General features: G+C 40.7%; 1 protein-coding gene across 3 annotated transcripts in view; it reads right to left on the reverse strand.

Annotated features, from left to right (window-relative positions):
• Window positions 1-8,954: 8,954 nt before the first annotated feature.
• The window catches only part of UBR2 (ubiquitin protein ligase E3 component n-recognin 2), a 63,187-nt gene continuing 51,342 nt past the window's right edge, over window positions 8,955-20,799 (reverse strand). For all 3 annotated transcript variants that reach the window (XM_064164410.1, XM_064164411.1, XM_064164412.1), the window contains 10 exons: window positions 20,576-20,643; window positions 19,287-19,422; window positions 18,541-18,631; window positions 17,430-17,560; window positions 15,665-15,773; window positions 15,274-15,330; window positions 14,058-14,135; window positions 12,492-12,662; window positions 11,384-11,485; window positions 8,955-10,625 (listed from right to left, as the gene is read on the reverse strand). In XM_064164410.1, the coding sequence (XP_064020480.1) occupies window positions 10,484-10,625; window positions 11,384-11,485; window positions 12,492-12,662; window positions 14,058-14,135; window positions 15,274-15,330; window positions 15,665-15,773; window positions 17,430-17,560; window positions 18,541-18,631; window positions 19,287-19,422; window positions 20,576-20,643 (1,085 nt within the window). In that variant the 3' untranslated portion in view covers window positions 8,955-10,483. The remainder of the gene's footprint in view (window positions 10,626-11,383; window positions 11,486-12,491; window positions 12,663-14,057; window positions 14,136-15,273; window positions 15,331-15,664; window positions 15,774-17,429; window positions 17,561-18,540; window positions 18,632-19,286; window positions 19,423-20,575; window positions 20,644-20,799) is intronic.

Raw genomic sequence — 20,799 nt, forward strand, 5'->3', positions numbered from 1 at the left:
ATGTGTATCTTGAATGAGTGTGTTGTAGGCTTGTCCTTCACCTTTGTGACAGTTTGGGAGTTACCCACACCACTACTCATATGAAATCACCCAAATTAGGCTCAGCTGAGCTGAAAGTTAAGGATTGAAGGTTTCTATTCACAACTTAGCACAATATACAAGCAGATATTTACATTATTTACAGCTATAGGCAGAAATATACAAATTAAAAGGTAATACAGAAACACAGCAGCCCTCCCAAAATTCAGAGTCCCCAGGAGGGGCTCCCAACCGCCCTTCCTCCTTCTTTCCACCCCTCTACCTTATCCCAGAGTATAGCTTACGTGCAAGGTGAGGTTGGAGGATCAGCAAGGGGGTGGGCTGGAAAGCAGAAGGATTAGTTACACAGAAGCCCAAGGAAAAAGCAGAGACATCAGCTGCAACAGAGACACATTGTCTTATCTGTGTTCATGTTCTTGTTTTCATACATCTCAGCAAGCCTATGAGTGAAGCAGACATCACCATTGTTTCCCTTTCACAGCCTATAATCTAATTCTTCTCACTAAAATATTCTAGATAGCCTCAAACTAGCACAACCTTGTATTTAAACAAGCAGAAGCTTAGAAGATTCCTCTTGCAGCAGGTGGAATTAATGATGTGAGTATATGCTTGTTATGGTTATTCTGGACACTTTTAAAAGTATGTCATCTCAGAACTTGCTCCAGAGTATTCAAACCCAACTATTAGAAAGAAAAAAGGCAACCCCCAAACAACAAATTACCAAAAAGGCTACCTAGAATTTAACACTTCAAATGTTTTTTTCAGGGTGCTAGCAAATGGATAACCCTTCATCTGCAAGTACATCCAGCCTCAAACGTAGAGGCCAGGGAATAGTAAATTTAAATCAGCCCCAGTTTGCAAATTTTACAAGTTTTGGTTTAACAGTGAAAAGGTTACCCTTCATTATATTTTTTTTTTGAGTCAAAGGGAAGGTACATTTTGACTCTGTTGCATCTCTCCAAACACACTGTCATAGAATGCAAGGGTCATCTGGTCTGGCCTTCCTAGTTAGTAGCATAACTGAAATGCGATGGCCCAGCACCCTGTCAAGCTGAGTCTTAAAACCATGCAGCAAAAGGGAATCTACTGCTCCCCTTGGGAGATTCTTGTAGTGTTTAATTGTTCTCATGGCAAAAAACACTTTCTTCTGGAATCCAAGAAGCTGTTCTAGTACACAGAGCTGGAATAAAACATGGAAAGAGTTTGCGTGGTGTGTGGCCTCCAGTAAAGGAAGAGAGAATCACCTTGAGTTTATCTGCAGATGCTAGATAGTTTCAACTAAAGAGAAAGAAGCCTAAGAGAGCAAGCTCCAGTCTCCAGATGCAGACATCTTAATACCTCAGCTCTAAGCCAGGCATGACACTTACTTTTATCCTGGCTGTGTACAGTATACCTAAGAGAACATACCTCAGTGAGTTCCTTCCACCTGGCTGGTCTTCAAATCAAGCCATGTTTGCAGATGCTTGATCACTGTACAGCCTGTTAGTTTTCACTCTTAATAACTTGTGTGCTTGGCCCAGCAGCACTCAGCTCCTCTGTCTTTCATTCAAACTCCTGCTAGGATGGACAGACCAATTCACAGTAGGACAGGCAGGGACATGTCTGCATGTCTGTACATCAAGCTGCAGTCTACATTTCAGCAGCCAGGCTGATTCAGGTCACCTGCAAGCAAGGTATTACTATGACAGGTATTTGTGGCATCCTTTTGCTTCTTCAAGGCTGGTCAAAGGTTTCAACTTCAGTTACGATATTGAATCAAAAAGTGAGGTCTGTTATTTTGTGAATGACTAGAACAAGGGCACTAACACAAAAGCCAACTTGCTACTCACCACAGCCTATCATCTATTGCTTTGCTGAGAGACACTCTGCATGGCAGGACTGTACAGAACAACTCCTTCCTTCTCAGTAAGGCATCACTACGACCGGCTGCTCCTGCCAGCTGGTCCATCAGAGAAGAACAGAAATGTGGGTGATGCATGATGTGGCCACATATATCAGAGAAGAGCTTTATCAGAGGAATCACACACGGATAGGAGCTGGATTACAAGGATTAATTACAGTTTTTCCTTGTGAGGCTTCAGTGTGCTGTGATCTGCACTGGTTACTTGACTAGACATCAGATTTTACAAAGACATCTAGGTTTATTGCTGCCCTAGAATTTGTTTTAGGCCACTGATTTAGACAGGACTCTCCAACTATTTGTGGTCTCTGTGTTTTGTTCTGTTTTTTCCCAATCCATTGCTAGAGTGACATAATAAATTGTCAAGTAATTCTTTCAATGCCACACTGGAGAAGCCAGTTCCTACAGCAAGGGTATCGTGGTAGACAGGTAGAGAGACCACCTGACACAGGTTTACAAAAGTTAGTGCTGGAACCCAGGTTTTGCACAAACATGAATAGTGGAAATGCTAGTGCTGTCTAAAATAAAGCCTCCTGGTTAATGGGTATCTTTGTCAAATCTTCAGATTGAGATTGTAACATGACTGCTTTGTAAAATATTACATGTAACATATCACTGGTCTAACCTTACATAATACTTTCTTGTGACATTGCAAATGCTGCTCTAGATAAAGATATCTCTGCTGCTTGCAAATGTACACGTAGGTATTAAAAATTAGACTGCAAGTAAAGACCTACTTAAAGAAAAGATTTAAATATATACAAAACAGATTTCTTGGATTTGCCTTGCTGCTGACTTTTTGCTCCTGAATTCATCTGTTGGGCCTGATTTATGCATTCCTACAGGTGGGAAGCTTTCCCCCCACACACCTACATAATGCTCCATGAGAAAGCAAACCTTCCTCTTCTCATGTCCTAAGCTCAGGAGACATAAACAGACCCCTAAATCACATCTTTATTACTAGCAAAGGAATACACTGGACCACTTCAGTAACGTTCCCTTGTAGTACCCAAGAATTAAAACAACTTCACAGGCCTTAACTTCCAGATGTGCTCAACAAGTGAAACCACCAGCATCATCCTCAGGATCTTTGACCATCAGCTAAACTGAAGTCTCTTCCAACACCCCCCCCCCCCCCCCGCCCCCCTTGAATTAGACTTGCAGCAGAATTTCCAGGGAAAGCATTGTTGTTATTTCACATCAAAGTCTACAGCTCACGTAGTCACATCCCCCTGCAGCAATCCAACAATTCCCAGAGCCATGCCCTGATTTTCAAACTAATAAACTTCAGAAGGATATGAACTTAATTCACACAAACCAGGACACTTTTTTTTAGGTAACTCCATACGGCTTACCAGCTTAAATCCAAGTCCCCAGGGCTGTAAGCCAGTGCCAGCCCAAGGCCCTGAAGTGTCAGCTTTTAACAAATACAATCTATTTTTTTTAGAAGAAGCTACTAAAAAGGTGCTGCTTTACTGGAAACTTTTATTTGAAGGGACACAAAACATTCACTAAAGTGCTTTGAAAGAAGAAATATAAACAGCTTCCTTAAAGCTATTAATTCCTAAGTAGCCTTAATACAATGGATAAGATTAGCCCCAGGCATTACATGAGCTTGGCCATTTTGTAACAGCAGCCAAAAGCATGCACACAGCTTAGCAGAGAGCATGGGAACACTCCATCAGGCTCCTAGGCAGCACACACCTCCTGTACAACCGGCAGGGAAGCTTTGCAAGGCTGGCCTAAAGAAGAAGGGATCCCAGCAAAACAGTTAACTCTTTCCACCTGATTTGTTTGGTTTGTAAAATGAACCCAACGCTGTGTAAGATGGGGATGGATCACAAATGCTTATCCAAAAAAACCCAACCAAAACCCCCCAAAAGCCCAAAGAGCTTTATTAGAGATTAGTTAATTAAGAGATAAGGGGGCAGAAAAATAGAAAGGTGTCATGTGATAATATCCCCCTGTGGGGAGACAAAGGCTTAGGCAAGTTTATTTCTGGTAACAGCAGTACAGCTCTCTCAAACCTTAAGTAGTCTGCACTGGAAATTGTTTTGCTTTTTAATTTAGAGTGTCAGGCCTATAGTGAGTGACTGAAACACTGAAGCAGCAAAGCACCTCTCTCAAAGCACCTGCACCTGCTGATCCAGTCTCATTTCACAGATATGACTGAATTTTGATCCAATGCACATTTGTGAGGTGGAAAAGCTGGAGAAAGTTCTGGCACAGAGCTCAGCTTTGCGGGCTCTCCACTGTGCACACAAGCTCTGCACACCCTTCCCGAGAAAGCGCAGCCTGAGTTTGCAGTCTCCCTCTCACATGCACTGCTGGAGGAAAGGCTGAGCGGTATTCCCACTTCCCATCCCACCAGCCCCCTCCAAAGAAGCACACACAGAATAAGTCTTGCCCAATTAGCTTGTTTCTACTAGAAAAGGCCAGGTTGGATGAGGCACTAAGTAGCCAAGTCTAGTTGAGAGATGTCCCTGGCCATAGCAAGGAGGTTGGAGTAAATGATCTCTAACTTCTCTTTCAACCTAAGCTATTCTATGACTCTATGAAGTCAGAACTAGAGAGACTCAGGCACATGGAACTTGGCAAGGCAGCTGCAGAAGTGTTGAAAGGGGGAGATCAAAGCAGTAAGGCTGAGGTACACAATTCTGCAGACTGACAGTCTTGTGAGAGGGTGAGCACGAGGTTTAATTCTTGAAAACCACCACACACTATAGAACTCCCTTTGAAATACACAATACAGAATTTAGCAGTGGTAACCAAAAAACTGCTCTCTTTCCTTGCTGCAGACACACTGAGCCCACTCTCCAGACAGGCAGTAACACCAGCACATACATACATGCCCTTCCACGTGGTCTCAATCTGAAGCAAGAATCATAGAATCACATCATAGAGTAACCACATGGCTTAATTTGGAAGGCTCTTTAAAGATCATCAAGTTCCAATCCCCTTGCCATGGGCAGGGACACTTCCTACTAGTTCAAGTTGCACAAAGCTTGGTCTTAAAACACTTCCAGGGATGAGGTGAGGTGTCCACTTCTCTAGGCAACCTGTTCCTGTGTCTCACCACCTTCATAGTAAAAAACATCTTCCTAATGTCTAATCTAAATCTACCCTGCTTTAAAACTATTGCCCCTTGTTCTGTCACCACAAACCCTTACAAAAAGTCACTCTTGCTAATGCACTCCAGGACCCCATTGGCCCTCTTGGCTACAAGGGCACATTGATCTGCCATGGACATTACCCACCAGCACCTCCAGGTCCCTCTCCACAGGGCTGCTCTCCAGCAGATCACCTCCCAGCCTGTTCTGGTGCAGTTTATTATTCCTCCCCAGATGCAGGACTCTGCACTTGTCCTTGTTGAACCTCATTTGGTTCCTCTGTGCCCAGCTCTGCAGTCTGACCAGGTCCCGCTGGATGGCCTCACAGCCTTACTTTATAAAACTTTGAACTATTTCACTGTAGTTTGTTCATGTATCAGCCTGTTACATGTTTAACAAAATATGTACTGATTAACACCAGGTTAAATGAAAAAAAAAACAAAACACAACAGAAAAAAAAAAATCAGTATTATTAACAAAAGCAGCTCAGTACAGATGCATGAAAGTCACACTTGAATTAGCCATTAAGACAAAGCTGACTCTCCCAGAACAGAACCAGGAATCACAATTTCTCTGATCATTGCTAGCCTCAGAACAAAGTAGATGATAATAAAACCTCCTCTCCCACTTATTGGAAAAAGCTGCCTAACAGATTAAAAACACAGCTCTGCAGGCCTTGGCCAGCTTTCCAGTGGATGGTCATTCAGAGACTGGTCTAGGGGCATGTGCCAGCCTAGGGCCAAAATAAATCAGTCAAGCCTAAGATCCCCAACCACTCAACTGATGGAGAGTTTCTCACCATCACAGCCGTTCAAAGTTTCACGACAGCAAGTCCACAACTGCTTGGGCACTGCTGGCTGGCAGCAAGGAGAGGCAAAGTGGCTGCAGCTCTTTCTGGGAATATCTCCATACTCCAGAGCCAGCTGCAGCATGCCAGGGATGTAGAGATGTGCGATTGGCAGTCTCCTTGGTGGTCATCATTCCTTGATCACCCAGAAGCATCGCTGTAGAAGGCAAGCCTTGATAATAACTGAATCCACTGGTGTTTCCACACTCTCCAACCTTCTCCATGCAAGGTCAAGGAGGACTGTCCCAGTCTCTCCTCCATCACAAGGAGCTGAGGAAGTGAACAGCTAATGAGGAAGAACTGAATGCCTTCCTCAGAAAATTTCCCTTTATTGCCAGTTATGATGAACACCACCCTGCTGCCACTATGAAAACACAAAGACCAGAAAACCCAGACACACTCCAAAAAGATCAACCCAAATTATCTCTTGCTTTAATCAGTCTCACTATCCTGCCATACACAAGACAATTCAACACTTCTAAAGGCCCATTTATCTTGTGCTTCTTCATAAATGAAAGCTGCTGTAAAACCACTTCCTCTGTACAAGAGAAGTCTTTCTTTAGAACACTGCTAATATGATTTCAGAAGACATTCTTACAAGTAATCTGGGGAGATGTAGACTAGACAGATGCAAGCTGGACAGAAACCTGGATGGATCTTCAGGCCCAGAAGGCAGCAATGAACAGTTGGAATAGACCAGTTGCAAGTGGCATTCCCCCGGAGACTCATATCCAACCTGAAACTACTTAATGCTGCCATATTTGACTGACAATCAATAATCTCAACAATCAAATGAACATATGGAGCTAATACTTCTCAACAAAGATCATTCCTAGAAAGGTGCAAAGGAGAATCCAGGCAGAAGGGAGGCAGATTGCTTACTCAGGACTCTACTGAGAAAAGAATTGAGATGCAACTCTTGTGCAATTTCACCTTCCAGAAAGGAACAGAGCTGAGATTTCATGCTGGAGGCATTTGTATAGTAGGTCAAGCATCCAACCACACATTCAGCTCAAAAAAATCATCACAACAGTGGAATTTATAAACAAAACACTTCAGTCAATTAGCATAAAATAAAATGCTATTAAAATGAGGAACCAGGGCAGAAATGCAAGAATTGGTAGGGCTTTATAGCAAATGTAAAAACACAGATAAGGGTCTGTGTACAGCTGCAGATGCAATGTCCACTGTCCATTTATGATAAAGTTAACTGCACTGTGCAGCAACATAGAATGGTTTAGGTTGGAAGGGACCTCAAGGATCATCCAGTTCCAACCCCCTACCATAGGCAGGGACACCTCCCACTAGAACCAGTCACTCAAGGCCTCATCCAACCTGGCCTTGAACACCTTCAGGGAGGAGCAGTCACAACCTCCCTGGGCAACCTGTGCCAGTGTCTCACCACCCTCACTGCAAAGAACCCTTTCCTAACATCTAATTTGGATCTCCCCTCTGCCAGTTTAAACCCATTCCCCCTTGCCCTGTCACTACAAGACTTAGTCAATAGTCCCTCCCCAGCCTTCCTGTAGGTCCCTTTTACATACTGGAAGGCCATTATAAGGTCTCCTCGAAGCCTTCTCTTCTCCAGGCTGAAGAGTCCCAACTTGAGAAGAGCACTGGTCATCCTTAGTGCTAGAAGGGAGAATGAGGCCTGAATTTCCTTTTAGGCATCAGCGTGAAGACTAGTTTGCAGCACACAGAAGGAAGCTGTAAGCAATTGAGGGAGAGCTGAAGATGTAAAAAAGCTCAGGCAACACTAACCAATTACAGATGAAGCACTTGGGAGAGATACGGGGAGCACTGAATAACTGGCACAAGTTAGAAGGCATCAAGTGTTACCTAGGTTATGTACTTCCACTAGAGTAAGAGCCTCCTATGGCAAATCGTGGGGAGTACAAAGTGTTACTCTGAAGTAAGAGCAGAGTGAGAAAACATTACTTATAGAGACCTCAACCTTCATTCCTTTATAAAATGCAATTTACAATCCTTTAAATAGCTGATTAGACTTTTTGGTGGAGGTCAAGCAAGGTTTAGCTGACTGAAGCAAACGACACTAATAATATAATCATCTTACATTCATAGCTGGGGAATTGCAGATGTTGCACAAGTATTTGTTAGCTTGTGATTAACAAGGTGATACATTCGAAGGAACAAGCTCAGCAAAAACCTAAACCCACCATTTAACAAGTACTTATTGAATGTTAACACCCAAAGCATTTACTGGATGTTTTCAGATCTGTTTTGTACTCTGTCACGCTGGTTTCTGGTTTGGGAATTTTGTGTTGTTTCTTTTTTATTTGGGGGGGTGGGTGGTGGTTCTTATTTGTTTAGTTTGATTTGGTTGTTTTCTCCCCCCAAACACACAATACCTTCTAGATTGCACACATAATCCACAAATATTGAAGTTATAGCCAACTTATAACAGATATTCTTTCCCCGACACTGAAACTGTAATCTACATGATTCTGTATTTCTACATCAATACAAATACATGCAAAACAAATCAGAAAACAAAAGGATTACTGAGCTGCAAAAAAATGATAAATTGTGTGGTCATAATTTTACCAACCTTGCATCCTCTGACTCTGATCCCAGTGGGAAAAATCCTGTAAATATTTTCCTTTGGACAGAGAAACATCTTTGTATCACTAATTATCTTTGATGTTACGCTTACAGGAAAGGAGTTCTTCAGTGTAGTTACACATGGTCTAGTTGACTGGTCAGGGCTGGGTGATAGGTCAGACTGGCTGAGCTTGGAGGTCTCTTCCAACCTGGTTGATTCTATGATTATTTGAAACTCTGACACAGCCTAAGTAGTAAGACTCACTGCAAAGGAATAGGGACATCACCAAAAAAGTGTGAATTCTAAGTAGCACGCACAGAAAATTGTTTCTATATCAATCACCTTAAGTAAGGGATGGCAGAGAGGAAGTATTTCATCTTCTGCCAGATCTGCATGTGCCTCTATAAAGAGACAACAATACAGAAACGATTCAATGCATGACAGGCAGTAGAGACAAGAGTTGTCTGTGCTGACTTAAAGAAAATGAGATCAACATTGGCCAAGTTTCTTTATTTCATACTTCACATCTTCACTCAATATTGTCACTGAATGTTTGAAAAATTGTCCTGTACACCATGAATATACAAAATTCATCTGAAGCATTAAATCTGTAAAAATAGAAACAATTAGGTCAGTGTAACTGAAGACATGGCTGACAGTGAAGGGATTGCTTATCTAGGCTGAAGATGGAGTCGGAAAGAGAGATTTAACCGAGAGAACCACAGATTAAGGAAACAGAACTACATAAATTAGGATGTTACTAATTTGTCAGAAGATAGGAGAGATAAAGGTAATGGACTTTATTTTCAATCAGTAAGCATAATGTCACTTTTTAGAGACACCTTGGTGATCTAATTACATACAACTAGAAAATTCATTGCCTTTAGGCACCCTCATATCAAGTGCAAATCTGCGCAGTTATAGAATAGATTTATAAAATATACTATATGCAAACATTTTTACAGAGCTTTAATTCAAGCCAAAAAGTAAATATACTTGATGAGACAACAGGAAAAAAAAATAATCACTGCAAAACTGTGGGCAATGTGACTATGGCCCTTCAAAGCCAGAGGAAACCATTCAGTTTGTCTGCAACAAAAAAAAAGAGATGGGATTTGCACCTTTAAAGTTGAAGGAAACATCCTCTGTGCTCCTGCACATGAACAAAGAATTAGCTTTTGTGACATCTCACTTATTGTCATAACCTCAAAATCTCTTCTAAAGCACATCAACCCTTGAATACCCATAACCAGTCATGTCATCGAAGGTGAAAGGATTTCCCAGATAAATTCCAACTATGTAATTCTAAGGAGTGCAATGCTCTGGAAAAAGCTTTAAATTAAGTTATTTTACTTGTCAAGCTAGCATTAGGGGGGCAGTTGTTAAAAAACAATTGAAAGCAAGAAAGCTGCAAGAGTACAAACAACAAAGTCGTTTTAGGTGACACCAAGTGAGCGAGTTAATCCACCGATGCACAGAAACATCCATTTGCTACATTATTGGCTTCCTTACTTCATTCCTTTGCATGTACACACAGCTTTAAGTATTAGAATGCAGAATAATAAATAAAATGGCTCAGATTACTAGCAAGGGGCAAAACACAATCCAAAGTTGTGCTCTATCTACTTTGTTTCAGCAGTGTCTTTTCTCTTGCAGTCTATAAGAAAAAATCACGGTCAGACTTCCAAAAAGAGTCATTCTTTCTTTTTGATCAGTTTTGTCAGAAACACAAGTTCATTTGCCCAGGTTTAGAACCCAAGACATTTCAGTGAAGGAAGCACAGTGCAAATTATATGACTAATAAAACTTGCCTACATAGAAAGAAGTTTACTTGATTAATGTTAAGTGGTATCTTTAAGAAATACATTGTAAAACAAAGTTTAAATAATAGGACTGGGTTTGTGTTTTATTGTTGGTTTCTGGTTGTTTTTCCTCAGCCTTTTTTTTTTTGTCTAATCCCCCCTCTGAAAATCTTACTGAGTTACAAAAATCTTAATAAAGTTCCAGTCTTCAGTAGGTAACCATTATAAATGCTGCCAATCAATGCCAACTAGTGTTTGATTTGCTTCTTGTGCATGTCCAATTTCCTCTGTGATACTGTGCTGCTGCCAGAGTTTTTGAATCTTTTTAAATCGTTCTCTGCACAGGTGTAAGGGATTCCCACGTCTGAAAAGAAGACAACAACTTATCAGAAATGATAACCCACTGCAGCTAAGCACAAATCCTCAAGTGAGACACATGAAATACTAGATAACCCTTTAACACTATTCTCTTATCAGAACAAATCAACAGGTATTTGGGAGTAGTAAAGCGGAGTTCTACTTCATCTGGTCTCTCACCCTTACTGTTCAACAGCACTGCTCCAGGCGTTGGAAGCTCATGCACAGACACACAAGTCCAAACTTAGGTTTTCAGCAATCCTTCCATGCTGACCCAGTTCATATTTTAAGATTGTGGTCAGTTTTAGAAGTAGCAAGCATTAACAGCTACAGAATCGTTATCAAGTCTCCAAACTATTCTCACAGAGACAGGAGTTGAGCCAAAGAACTACGACATTTAATCAGATTATCTCACTGTATTTTCACCTGATATTAAATTAACACAGATTCTGCCAACAAATGCTCTGTATGCAAATAACATTTTCAGTCTTAGTTTCTCAGGAACTTCACAGATGCTAAAATGATGAAAGCTTTCACACCTCAAGACAACTGTTTATAACTTGGGGAAGTTCTTCCATTAAACATTTAGCCTAAAAATGCATATTGAGATGATTGCCAGCATCAAATCCACTTGCAGTATCAAAATGTATTACCTACAAATGTGACAAAATTTATTACCTACAAATGTGACAAAAAGTCTATTGAATAAAGCAGGTAGTTTTAAATTTCCTCTCTCTTTACAGTATGAAGATTGTAAATATTTACCTGAGTCCCTGGTCTGTCTCTCCATAGTCATCGAGATAAGGAGGAGGATAAAAGCAGCCCTTTGTTTTTCCAGCTAAAAATAGCACCTGGCATTCTCGTACTCTGGAAAGAAAGGCAGAAGAGATTTTAAGCATTGATTTTTAGGTAAGTAGTTTCCTCATACTTTCACAGGCACTACTTTCCCAATTCTCACCTACTTCCATTCTGGATAATCTACACGTGTAGGTTTTTATAAGGCACTTTTGGTGGGAGTCATTGGTTGTTTTTTGTTTGGGTGTTATTTTGCTTTGGTTTTGGATATTTTGTTTAACTGAAGATCTCAGAATAGTAGAATCAGTCCGGGCTGGAAGAGACCACGAGGATCACCTAGTTCCAACCCCTCTGCCATGCCCAGGGACACGCTACCCCAGATCAGGCTGGCCAGAGCCCCATCCAGCCTGGCCTTAAACACCTCCAGGGATGGGGTCTCAACCACCTCCTTGGGGAATTCATTCCAAGGCCTCACCACTTTCATGGTGAATAACTTCCTCCTCACATCCAGTCTGAACCTACCCATCTCCAGCTTTGCTCCATTCCTCCTAGTCATGTCACTATCTGACACTGACCTAGTACTGACAACACTTTTTTCTGTTACAAATCATCAGTAGCAGTCAAAACCAACGTAGTTTCATGTCATATTATTTGCAGTCTGTGTAAAATACTAGACATAGCCACAGTAAGAAAACAAATTAATCTTTTCCAAAGTGAAAACAGACATTACCTAACCTTTCCTTTTATGCTGGAAGACAAATAAGTTGTTATGTTTTCAAGAGCAAAGTAATAATCAAGGTTATATCCTTCATTGTTTTGGATGCTGTCATGGACAGAGAGAATAAATTTACTTTTAAATGAAATTTACATTTCCTATGATACTTTGTCTTAAAAGAAACAATCTCTGAACCTTAAAGTATAAGGAAGATGAATAAACTCCAGTTTTTAGGCAGCCCTGTTATTAAGAAACCACTGCCTTTAAAAACCACCTCTGCATTCACATTTAGTAGAACTACTTATTTCATGCCTACACACACCATCTAACCTAGCAACCTAAGCAGAGTCATGCATTCCTTACCTGAGGAATATGCCTACTCCAGAACCACAAGTGTATGTATGTGCAGTACAAGCTCCAACATCTTCTCCTTCTAATTCAGTTTGACAACAGTAACTCTGAGAACAGAGCATGGTCCCACACACAAGGCACAATGTTGGGGCTCTGCTTTTATCACCACCTGATTTTGGACACCTTTTGTGAAGGAAAAAAAAGGGAAAAAAGTAATCATAAATTTACCAAGGGGAAATCAGGTCTGGTTAATCTGATAGCACTCTATGATGCTGAATGGGTAGATTCAGGGAGAGCAGTGGATGCAGTCTACCTTGACCTTAGCAAGGCCTTTGACACTGTCTCCCACGGCATGCTAGAGAGCAATGTGGAATGGAAGAACAGTGAGGAGGATTAGGAACTGACTACAAGACAGAGTTCAAAGAGTGGTGATCAATGGTGCTAGGTCCAGCTGGAGAGCTGTAACCAGTGGAGTCCTCCAGGGATCAGTGCTGTTCAACATCTTCATCAATAACATTGATGAGGGCACAGACAGACAGAGTCTGCTCAGCAAGTTTGCTGATGACACTAAACTGGGAGGGTTGGCTGATACAGCTGAAGGCTGTGCAGTCATCCAGTGAGAGTTGGACAGACAGAGCTGGGTAAAGAGGAACCAAATGAGGTTCAGCAAGGACAAGTGCAGAGTCCTGCACCTGGGGAGGAATAATGAACTGCAGCAGTACAGGCTGGGAGGTGATCTGCTGGAGAGCAGCCCTGTGGAGAGGGACCTGGGAATGCTGGGGAAGAACATCCATAGCACAGCAATGTGCCCTGGTGGCCAAGAGGGCCAATGGAGTCCTGGGGTGCATTAAGCAGAGTGTGTCCAGCAGATCAAGGGAGGTTCTCCTTCCGCTCTACTCTGCCCTGGTGAGACCTCACCTTGAGTACTGCATTCAGTTTTGGACTCCTCAGTTGAAAAGGGACAGGGATCTGCTGGAGAGGGTGCAGCAGAGGGCTAGGAGGATGATTAGAGGACTGCAGCACTGCCTGATGAGGAGAGGCTGAGGGACCTGGGGCTGTTTAGTCTGGAGAAGACTGAGAGAAGATCTAATAAATGTTTATAAATTGCAGCACAGGAGGTTCCACCTCAACACAAGGGGGAACTTCTTTACTGTAAGGGTCACAGAGCACTGAACAGGCTCCCCAGAGAGGTTGTGGAGCCTCCTTCTCTGGAGACTGTCTGGATGCATTCCTGTGTGCCCTGAGCTATATTGTATGGTCCTGCTCTGGTAGGGGGGTTGGACTTGATGATCTCTATGTCCCTTCCAACCCCTGACATCCTGTGAGCCTGTGATCATCAGTATTACACCTGATGGCATAAAGACTAAAGCACTTGTGAAGATTTAGAGAGTTACAAAACCTTACAATGTACGTTTCACTTAAACACATGGCAGGCTTGCTGGAAGAGGCAATTAACATGAGCCGTTAACTTTATGATTCTGTAAAGCACTTCCTGAGACTTTCTGATTAGAGGTTTCCTAGTTCATCAAAAGGAGCAGAAGACTTTAGGGGTCCTTGCTATAAATGCATAAGACTTACGAGAAATTGGATGCTTGGTTAATGAGGCAGCTGTAATCATCTGGAAGGTCTATTAATTTGTTGGATTCTCGTGCATAGCTGGAATGAAAAAGTAAAATCAAGCACTGGTATTCCACTGACTAGTACACTGTGCTTTCAAACTCATTCATGTTTTCCTGACTCATCTAAACAGCATCCAGGAGTAATTATTTCTCTTTGCAATTCAGAGAGCCAAATGGTAGCACGTGACAAAAGGAACCCACATCTCTCAACCAGACCACCTCCAGTTTTCTTAGTCATATGTTTTATGAATTGGAGAAAACACACAGGCAGAAAAGTTGGAAAAACACATGCCACATGGATGTCTTTAGGAACATCTCATGATGAGGTCACTACAGCTCTAGCTAACTATGCTGCTTCTTTAACAGTTTGTGTCTTTTGTCTCTAGTAATGAATTGGAAAACAGTCTGACTCTTAAGGTCAGCAAACTTGCACTCTGAAGAGAGCTGAATATTCATGTAATGAAAAAGACTTATTTAATATTTGTATCTTTAGAAATAATGAATAGTGAAAAGTTATTTGTTGTTGTTTGGGCTAGATTATATAGCCCTGCTCTGGCAGGGATATTGGACTCAAAGACCTCCAGAGGTCCCTTCCAACTCCTACCATACTGCGAGTATTCCTATTTCGTATGAAATTGTGTCAGTAGTCTGGTGTCATTTGATTTTGTCACCTAGTCTTATTCTATGTACAATATTACAATGTATTTTGCACAAGAGCAAGGATATGTTTAATGACAGCACTTTGAACCTCATAATTATTCGGATAATTTATAACCACTATTTTTATCCAGGCTTCAGAAAGAAAAACGCCTCAAATGCTTTTCTATGCACAGTGAGTATTAAATGTGTTCTAAACTAAAAAGAATTGCTTATCAAGCAGAAATGCATGAAGAGGATTCTTTCAAAAGCTAATTTAAAAAGCTCTTCAGTGCTTGGTATTTTTAAACAAAGAACTGGCTGGAGGGCTGGGCCCAGAGAGTGGTAGTGCCACATCTCAAACTGAAAATCCACTAATTTAAGCAATACGTCACTTCTCTTACAAAATTCACAAATCCTCTTTGCTTTAACACCTAATGTCTTTGTCAGTCAGTAAAGCAGAACTGACAAAACAATATTTGAATAAACTGCAACATTAAAGTGTATCCCATTTTGAACTGGATTTTTTCCATATTTACCTGATAGCATGCCTCTTGCCTCCCAGGTATCTTCTCACTTCACTGTTACTGCACCAACTACAGGAAAAAAAAAAACCAAACCAAAACAAACCAACAAACCCACACACAACAAACCCGAAAGAAAACAACACAAGGATAAAAAACAAACACCAACCAAGCTTTTAACATCAACAGATGATCATTCCCACAAACAAATAGCAAAAAACCCACAACATATCTATTCAATAATCTCTACAACCAAAATGACTTCTTTCCACATCACTTGTTCCCCAATGCTTTGCAAAGTGTACAGTTCAATACCAGACATAAGCACTCCTGGGAAAACATTTGTATTACTATCTCATGCACCATTCTTTATTGTGCTTAAACTAAACAGGAAAATATGACTTACCTTTCTACTAATGTGTTCAGAACCTCACTATTTTCTTGAAAAAGACAAGTGAGGTTGTTTGGCAAGGAAAGGTAGCTACATAAGTGCTCAAACTGGTTTGTTCCATTTACTGTAAAGAGAGGTATAATTTTCAAAGTTAGGCATTTCTTTAAATTACATTATCTACAATAAATGAAATACAGCTCTACATAAAGGGACAGCTATCCTTTTTTAAAAGCAGAACAGCAAATCCTATATTTACCCTGACTCAAAACCTGGTATGAAGTATGAAAAACGCCAGTAAAGGCACCAGACAGCTCTTTTAAAAAAGTGCAAGTACTGAAAGGCAACTGTCCTCAAATGTTCCCCTCCAAACATGCCTCCAACCTAGTTATCAAAGAACCACAACAGACTTAACAGCCTGTGCCACTTCGTATGCATTTCTTAAAGGCTGTCCATGAAACAGCTACTTGGTCCTCCCTGCACCTGGTGACAAACTGAGACAGGTGGTTGGTGACAAGCAGGTATACCACAGCTTCAGAAATGCAACAATTGCAAATGCTTACAATGCCAAGCTCTGCCAGACCACCAAATCCATACTAGTCTATTGGTTTGACACCCTGGGTCTCAGCTTTCAGGACAAAGAGTACCATACCTCTTGCACAGCACAGCCTCTTTTGCTTCTGAAAACAAGCCGTGCTCAGTTCTCTTTCGTGCCTAAGTGACTGCTGTTTCACCACAGCCAGCAAAACACCAGAGAACAGCAATACAAGCCAGTTGTGGGGTAAGTGGATCCTGGGGCAAGGAGCAGGAAGGCAAAGCAAGAGACGCAATGCCATGGCCATCACCAGGATGTTCCTCAAGAACAAGGGCACCCAAGCACCTGAGACTTAAGACTGTAAAAAAGCCAAAAAGCAATGCAACACCTTCCTTCCCCCCACCTCCTACAACCAGCTCTCTAAAGACCCACACACCTACTGTCTGAAAGTACATCTGCACTTTGCACCTCATCTTTGGAGCATACCTAACAAAGAATTCAAGTGGTGACTACTACTCATCTAGACCTGAGAAACCTTGTGGAAGAAAAACTGAGGTTCAGGAACAAAGGCTTCTTTCCTTTTGGCCCAAACAATTCAATACTGCTATCAAGAAATGAAAAAAAGATCAAACACAGTTCCAAGAGCTACATATCAAGGAAACACTGTACACCAAGTATCAAATCACAAAGATACCCCATGACAAGAGATAACAATTGTTCTCCTGACAGCTCAGCACCAAGCAGCAGACTCTTTTAAACAGGAGAATCCTGAAGCAGTGTGGATCTACTTATTATTAACATCTTCAGATTTGCATTCTATCCCTACACACACCATATATGGAGGACAGTAAAGTATGTTACTAACATGGATTCCTTGGAGTGTAACATAATTTGTTGTACATACAGGAAGATATTAGTTATTATCAGGTGCCAACTCATCCAAAATCATTGCAATCAAAAGCAGGTCTCAGTTGAAAATAGTAATCAACAAGAGATTTGAAGTTATGAAAACTTCACTTTATAAAACAGACATGTATGATTTTCTGTTAACTAATTCAGAACAGCATTTGACTCTAAATTAGAAACATTCTTTAAACTGAATTTGTTTTTTCCTTTTTTGCTACACAAATATGATACTGCAGCAGTAAAAGTTCATTCAATTATCATCTTCAGAGGAGTTAAAATGGAATTTATTTTGTCCTTAAATGTTTAACCTGAAAGGCTGATTTAATACAAAGCAGACAGTACCTTGCAATTCTGAGGGTGCTGGAACTCCATTTAAGTAATGGAAAAACAAAGCAGAACATCTCAGGAAAGGCATGATTCCAGCTTTTAGATTCCTCCACAGGTGCCAGCCTGAGGAACTTTCTTTCAAGGCACTTAGGAGAACATAATAAAAAGAAGGTTGCTTTTATTTAATCATTCACTTTAAGAGCTGTATTTATTAAGTCTCCCCTATATACTTCACATTAAATTACTTCAGTTGAAACAAACATTATGGAAGTGTTTATTGCAAAAATTAACTCCAAGAAAAACAACAGAGATTCATAAAAATGTAACCAGTTGGAACAGTAAATTAAAAGGAAATCTTTGCATAGACATTTCAAAACTTAACAAGTCTTCTGTATTCAGACACTGCCAACTCCAGATTCTACACACATGCAAACTGACTGAAAAAGAAAAACTGTTCCAGAGCATAACTTTCAAGAGCAGGCATCTTTATGAGCACAGAGGAATTTACAGGAATAGTTACTTGAAAACTCATTCTAGAACTAGTGGATAAAAACAAGACACAAGAGTTCAAGTTGAAAGTATACAGAACTCAGTAGTTACTACTGAGTCTGAAAGGGTGTGATAGTTTAGAACTAACCCTCTAGCCTAGTTCATTATAAACAAGAACAGGAACATTCTGGAGATACTTGAGTAAAAAGTAAACAAAGTAAGAGACTGGACACAGAAGAACAATAATACACAGGTCTCTATCATTGCATTGGATTGTTGACTAGTATAAAGTTTGACACACAAACTATTCTTTCTTCCTTTTCTCTGCTCTGGATGGTGCTTTTGCATGGCTTGGCTGACCATGACTAAAATTCTTGTTATGGCTAAGTAGCAGCAGGCTTTCTCCCTGTTTTCTCTCTTTTCCCTTATACAGGGGGAAGAGGAAGGGGACCGATACAGGAGGATCCTTGTATTATTTCTGAATGGTAACTATATTTTGTACATGTCCATTGCATTTTACACTTTCAGATTTTAGCTTACTTTTGTAAATGTAACTTTCATTTTGATTAGAATCACAGAATCTAACCCACAGAGGGATGAAGTATTACACAGTTTTAGCAAAAGACTGCACTTTTACCTTCCTGTACACTGGCAAAGAAATTTATACAGTGTAAGCACAGCTACTTCCTCTTCAGTGTTAGCGTTTTCCTGATCCATGCCATTCTCTTCTGAAGAAGAAAGAAACAACAACCAAGCTGGTTCATATGTACCTTATTTCTTCATTTATATAGCAAGAATGTAGTTTTTCACGTTTTGAGAGACAAGCCAAAGAGCCAGAAGTAAGGGAAACATTCCACTGCACTACAGTATGATGGACTAGAAAAAGAGCTTTCTGCTGCACATCTTATGTGCTGAATTTATGCTACTGTCAGATCCAGAGAGGTGTTGGTTTACTTGGTCAAACTGCCTCTTATACTTGCTTGAAGTTCTTGACTTTTAGCATATCACACCCTACCCAGCTCCTCTTGTTAGAAGATACATTGATTCCTTCCTTTGCTAACGGCAGCTTATTTGTCATGCAATGCCTCTGCAATAACTTGCAGGCACTGTTACATTAGCTGGAAAGAGATTCTGCTACATTCGTTGAAAGCTAGGATTCTGACTAGCTGTACTCTAAAAACCCTTCAATGTTAAGCAATAAAGATAACAGCCTGAACTTTCATTGAGTACAGTTTATCAATACTTTCTACGGGCTGAAAGGCAGAGTACCAACAATCTTATTTTGCACCTGTAAATAACATGCATTTACCAATAGCACCTCAGTGCTTTTCAAGAACAGAACTGAGGAATCATTTCAAAGAAGTTAAAAGGAAGGGGAATTACCTGTTGATGAGGTAAGTAAAATTTGTATTATATGTGCCATAGTGACAAGATGAAACAGGTGAAGATCACCAGTGCCAAGACTGACCCCTGAAAAATCCTGACAATGTATAGCTGGGAAAGAGAGCACCAAGCTTATCTGCAAAAGAAAACAAGAAAGATGGTATTTTCCTTTTCTTTTTCAATCTCCCCATTTTCTGGACTCATGCTGTAGCATCTCTCAATGTGGCTAATTTTTCATCTAATTAACCAGCCATCATTTAAATGAACAACATATCAGGAGCGTTTTATTAGGGAGTGCTTGTTTGTTCTAATTCTCTGTGGTTTGTTGGGAGGGGTTGGTTTCAGTTTCTTGTTTTGCTTGGGGTATTTTGTTGTTATTTGATTGTTTGTTTTTTTATGCTGCTGTTTCATTTGCCTTTTCTTCATTTGGGGTCTTGGGGGCTGGGATTTTTTGGGTTGTTCGGTTTGAGTTTTGTTTGGGTATTTTAATACCCAAAGAGTATACATTCCAGCTCATTTCACCCCTCTAGGCTCTGGAATTTGAATGAAGCTTTATATTCACAGCTTAGCACAATATACAAGCAGATATTTACAATATATACAGCTATAGACAGAAATAGACAAGTTTAAAAATAATACAGAAACACAACAGCCCTCCCAGAAACCTAAGTCCCCAGGAGGGGCTTGCGACCACCCTTCCAACTTCCTCCCACCCCTCTACCTTACCCCAAGGCTTTGTCTTATGCTCAAGGTAGTTTTGAGGGTCAGCCAAGGGGGTTAGGAAGCAGATGGATTAGTCACACAGACGGCAGGTTAGAGAGAGAGGCTGAGCCCCAGAGAGCGACTCTGTTACCTACATTTATGTTCTTGTTCTTATACATCTCAGCAAGCCTGTGACTGAAGCAGACATCACCATTGTTTCCTTTTCATAGCCTATAACCTAATTCTACTCACCAAAACATTCCAGCTAGGCTCAAACTAGCACGACTGTGATAAGCTCTGAATGCAAACCTTCATTCCTTAACTTCAAGCCAGCTGAGTCTAGTCTGGATGATTTCATAAGAGTGTGTGTGGGGGGTGGGGAGCAGGGAACTCCCAAACCATCACAATAAGAATATTGAAATAAAAAAAACACCTTTAGATTGCATTAAGTAGTAGAGAAAAGTACTAAAAGCCAGAACATTTTCAAAAATTCCTAACTCAGAGTAGAGAGGATGTTTCCCACTAAGTTTTTACAGAATGCCTTCTGGACCAAAAGACTGTTTAGATACATTATGGCATGTACTTACCAATAAGTGAAACATGTCAATATCAAGTATGCAAGGAAGATTTCCATGTTTTTCATTAGGCACCAGTGCTGATGAGAAAAAGAAATAAATTAATTGAATAGTTACATATTAAAAGATTCTAGTGTCCCTCAGTCACAAAATGAGACCTATCTCCTTTAGGTACATGCTTAGAACACATAAAATATAAATGCCAGAAAGTTCTGAATTCAAAGTTGTTCAATACT

Source organism: Pogoniulus pusillus, chromosome 25 (genome assembly GCF_015220805.1).
Source record: "Pogoniulus pusillus isolate bPogPus1 chromosome 25, bPogPus1.pri, whole genome shotgun sequence".
In the NCBI taxonomy this organism is placed as follows: domain Eukaryota; kingdom Metazoa; phylum Chordata; class Aves; order Piciformes; family Lybiidae; genus Pogoniulus; species Pogoniulus pusillus.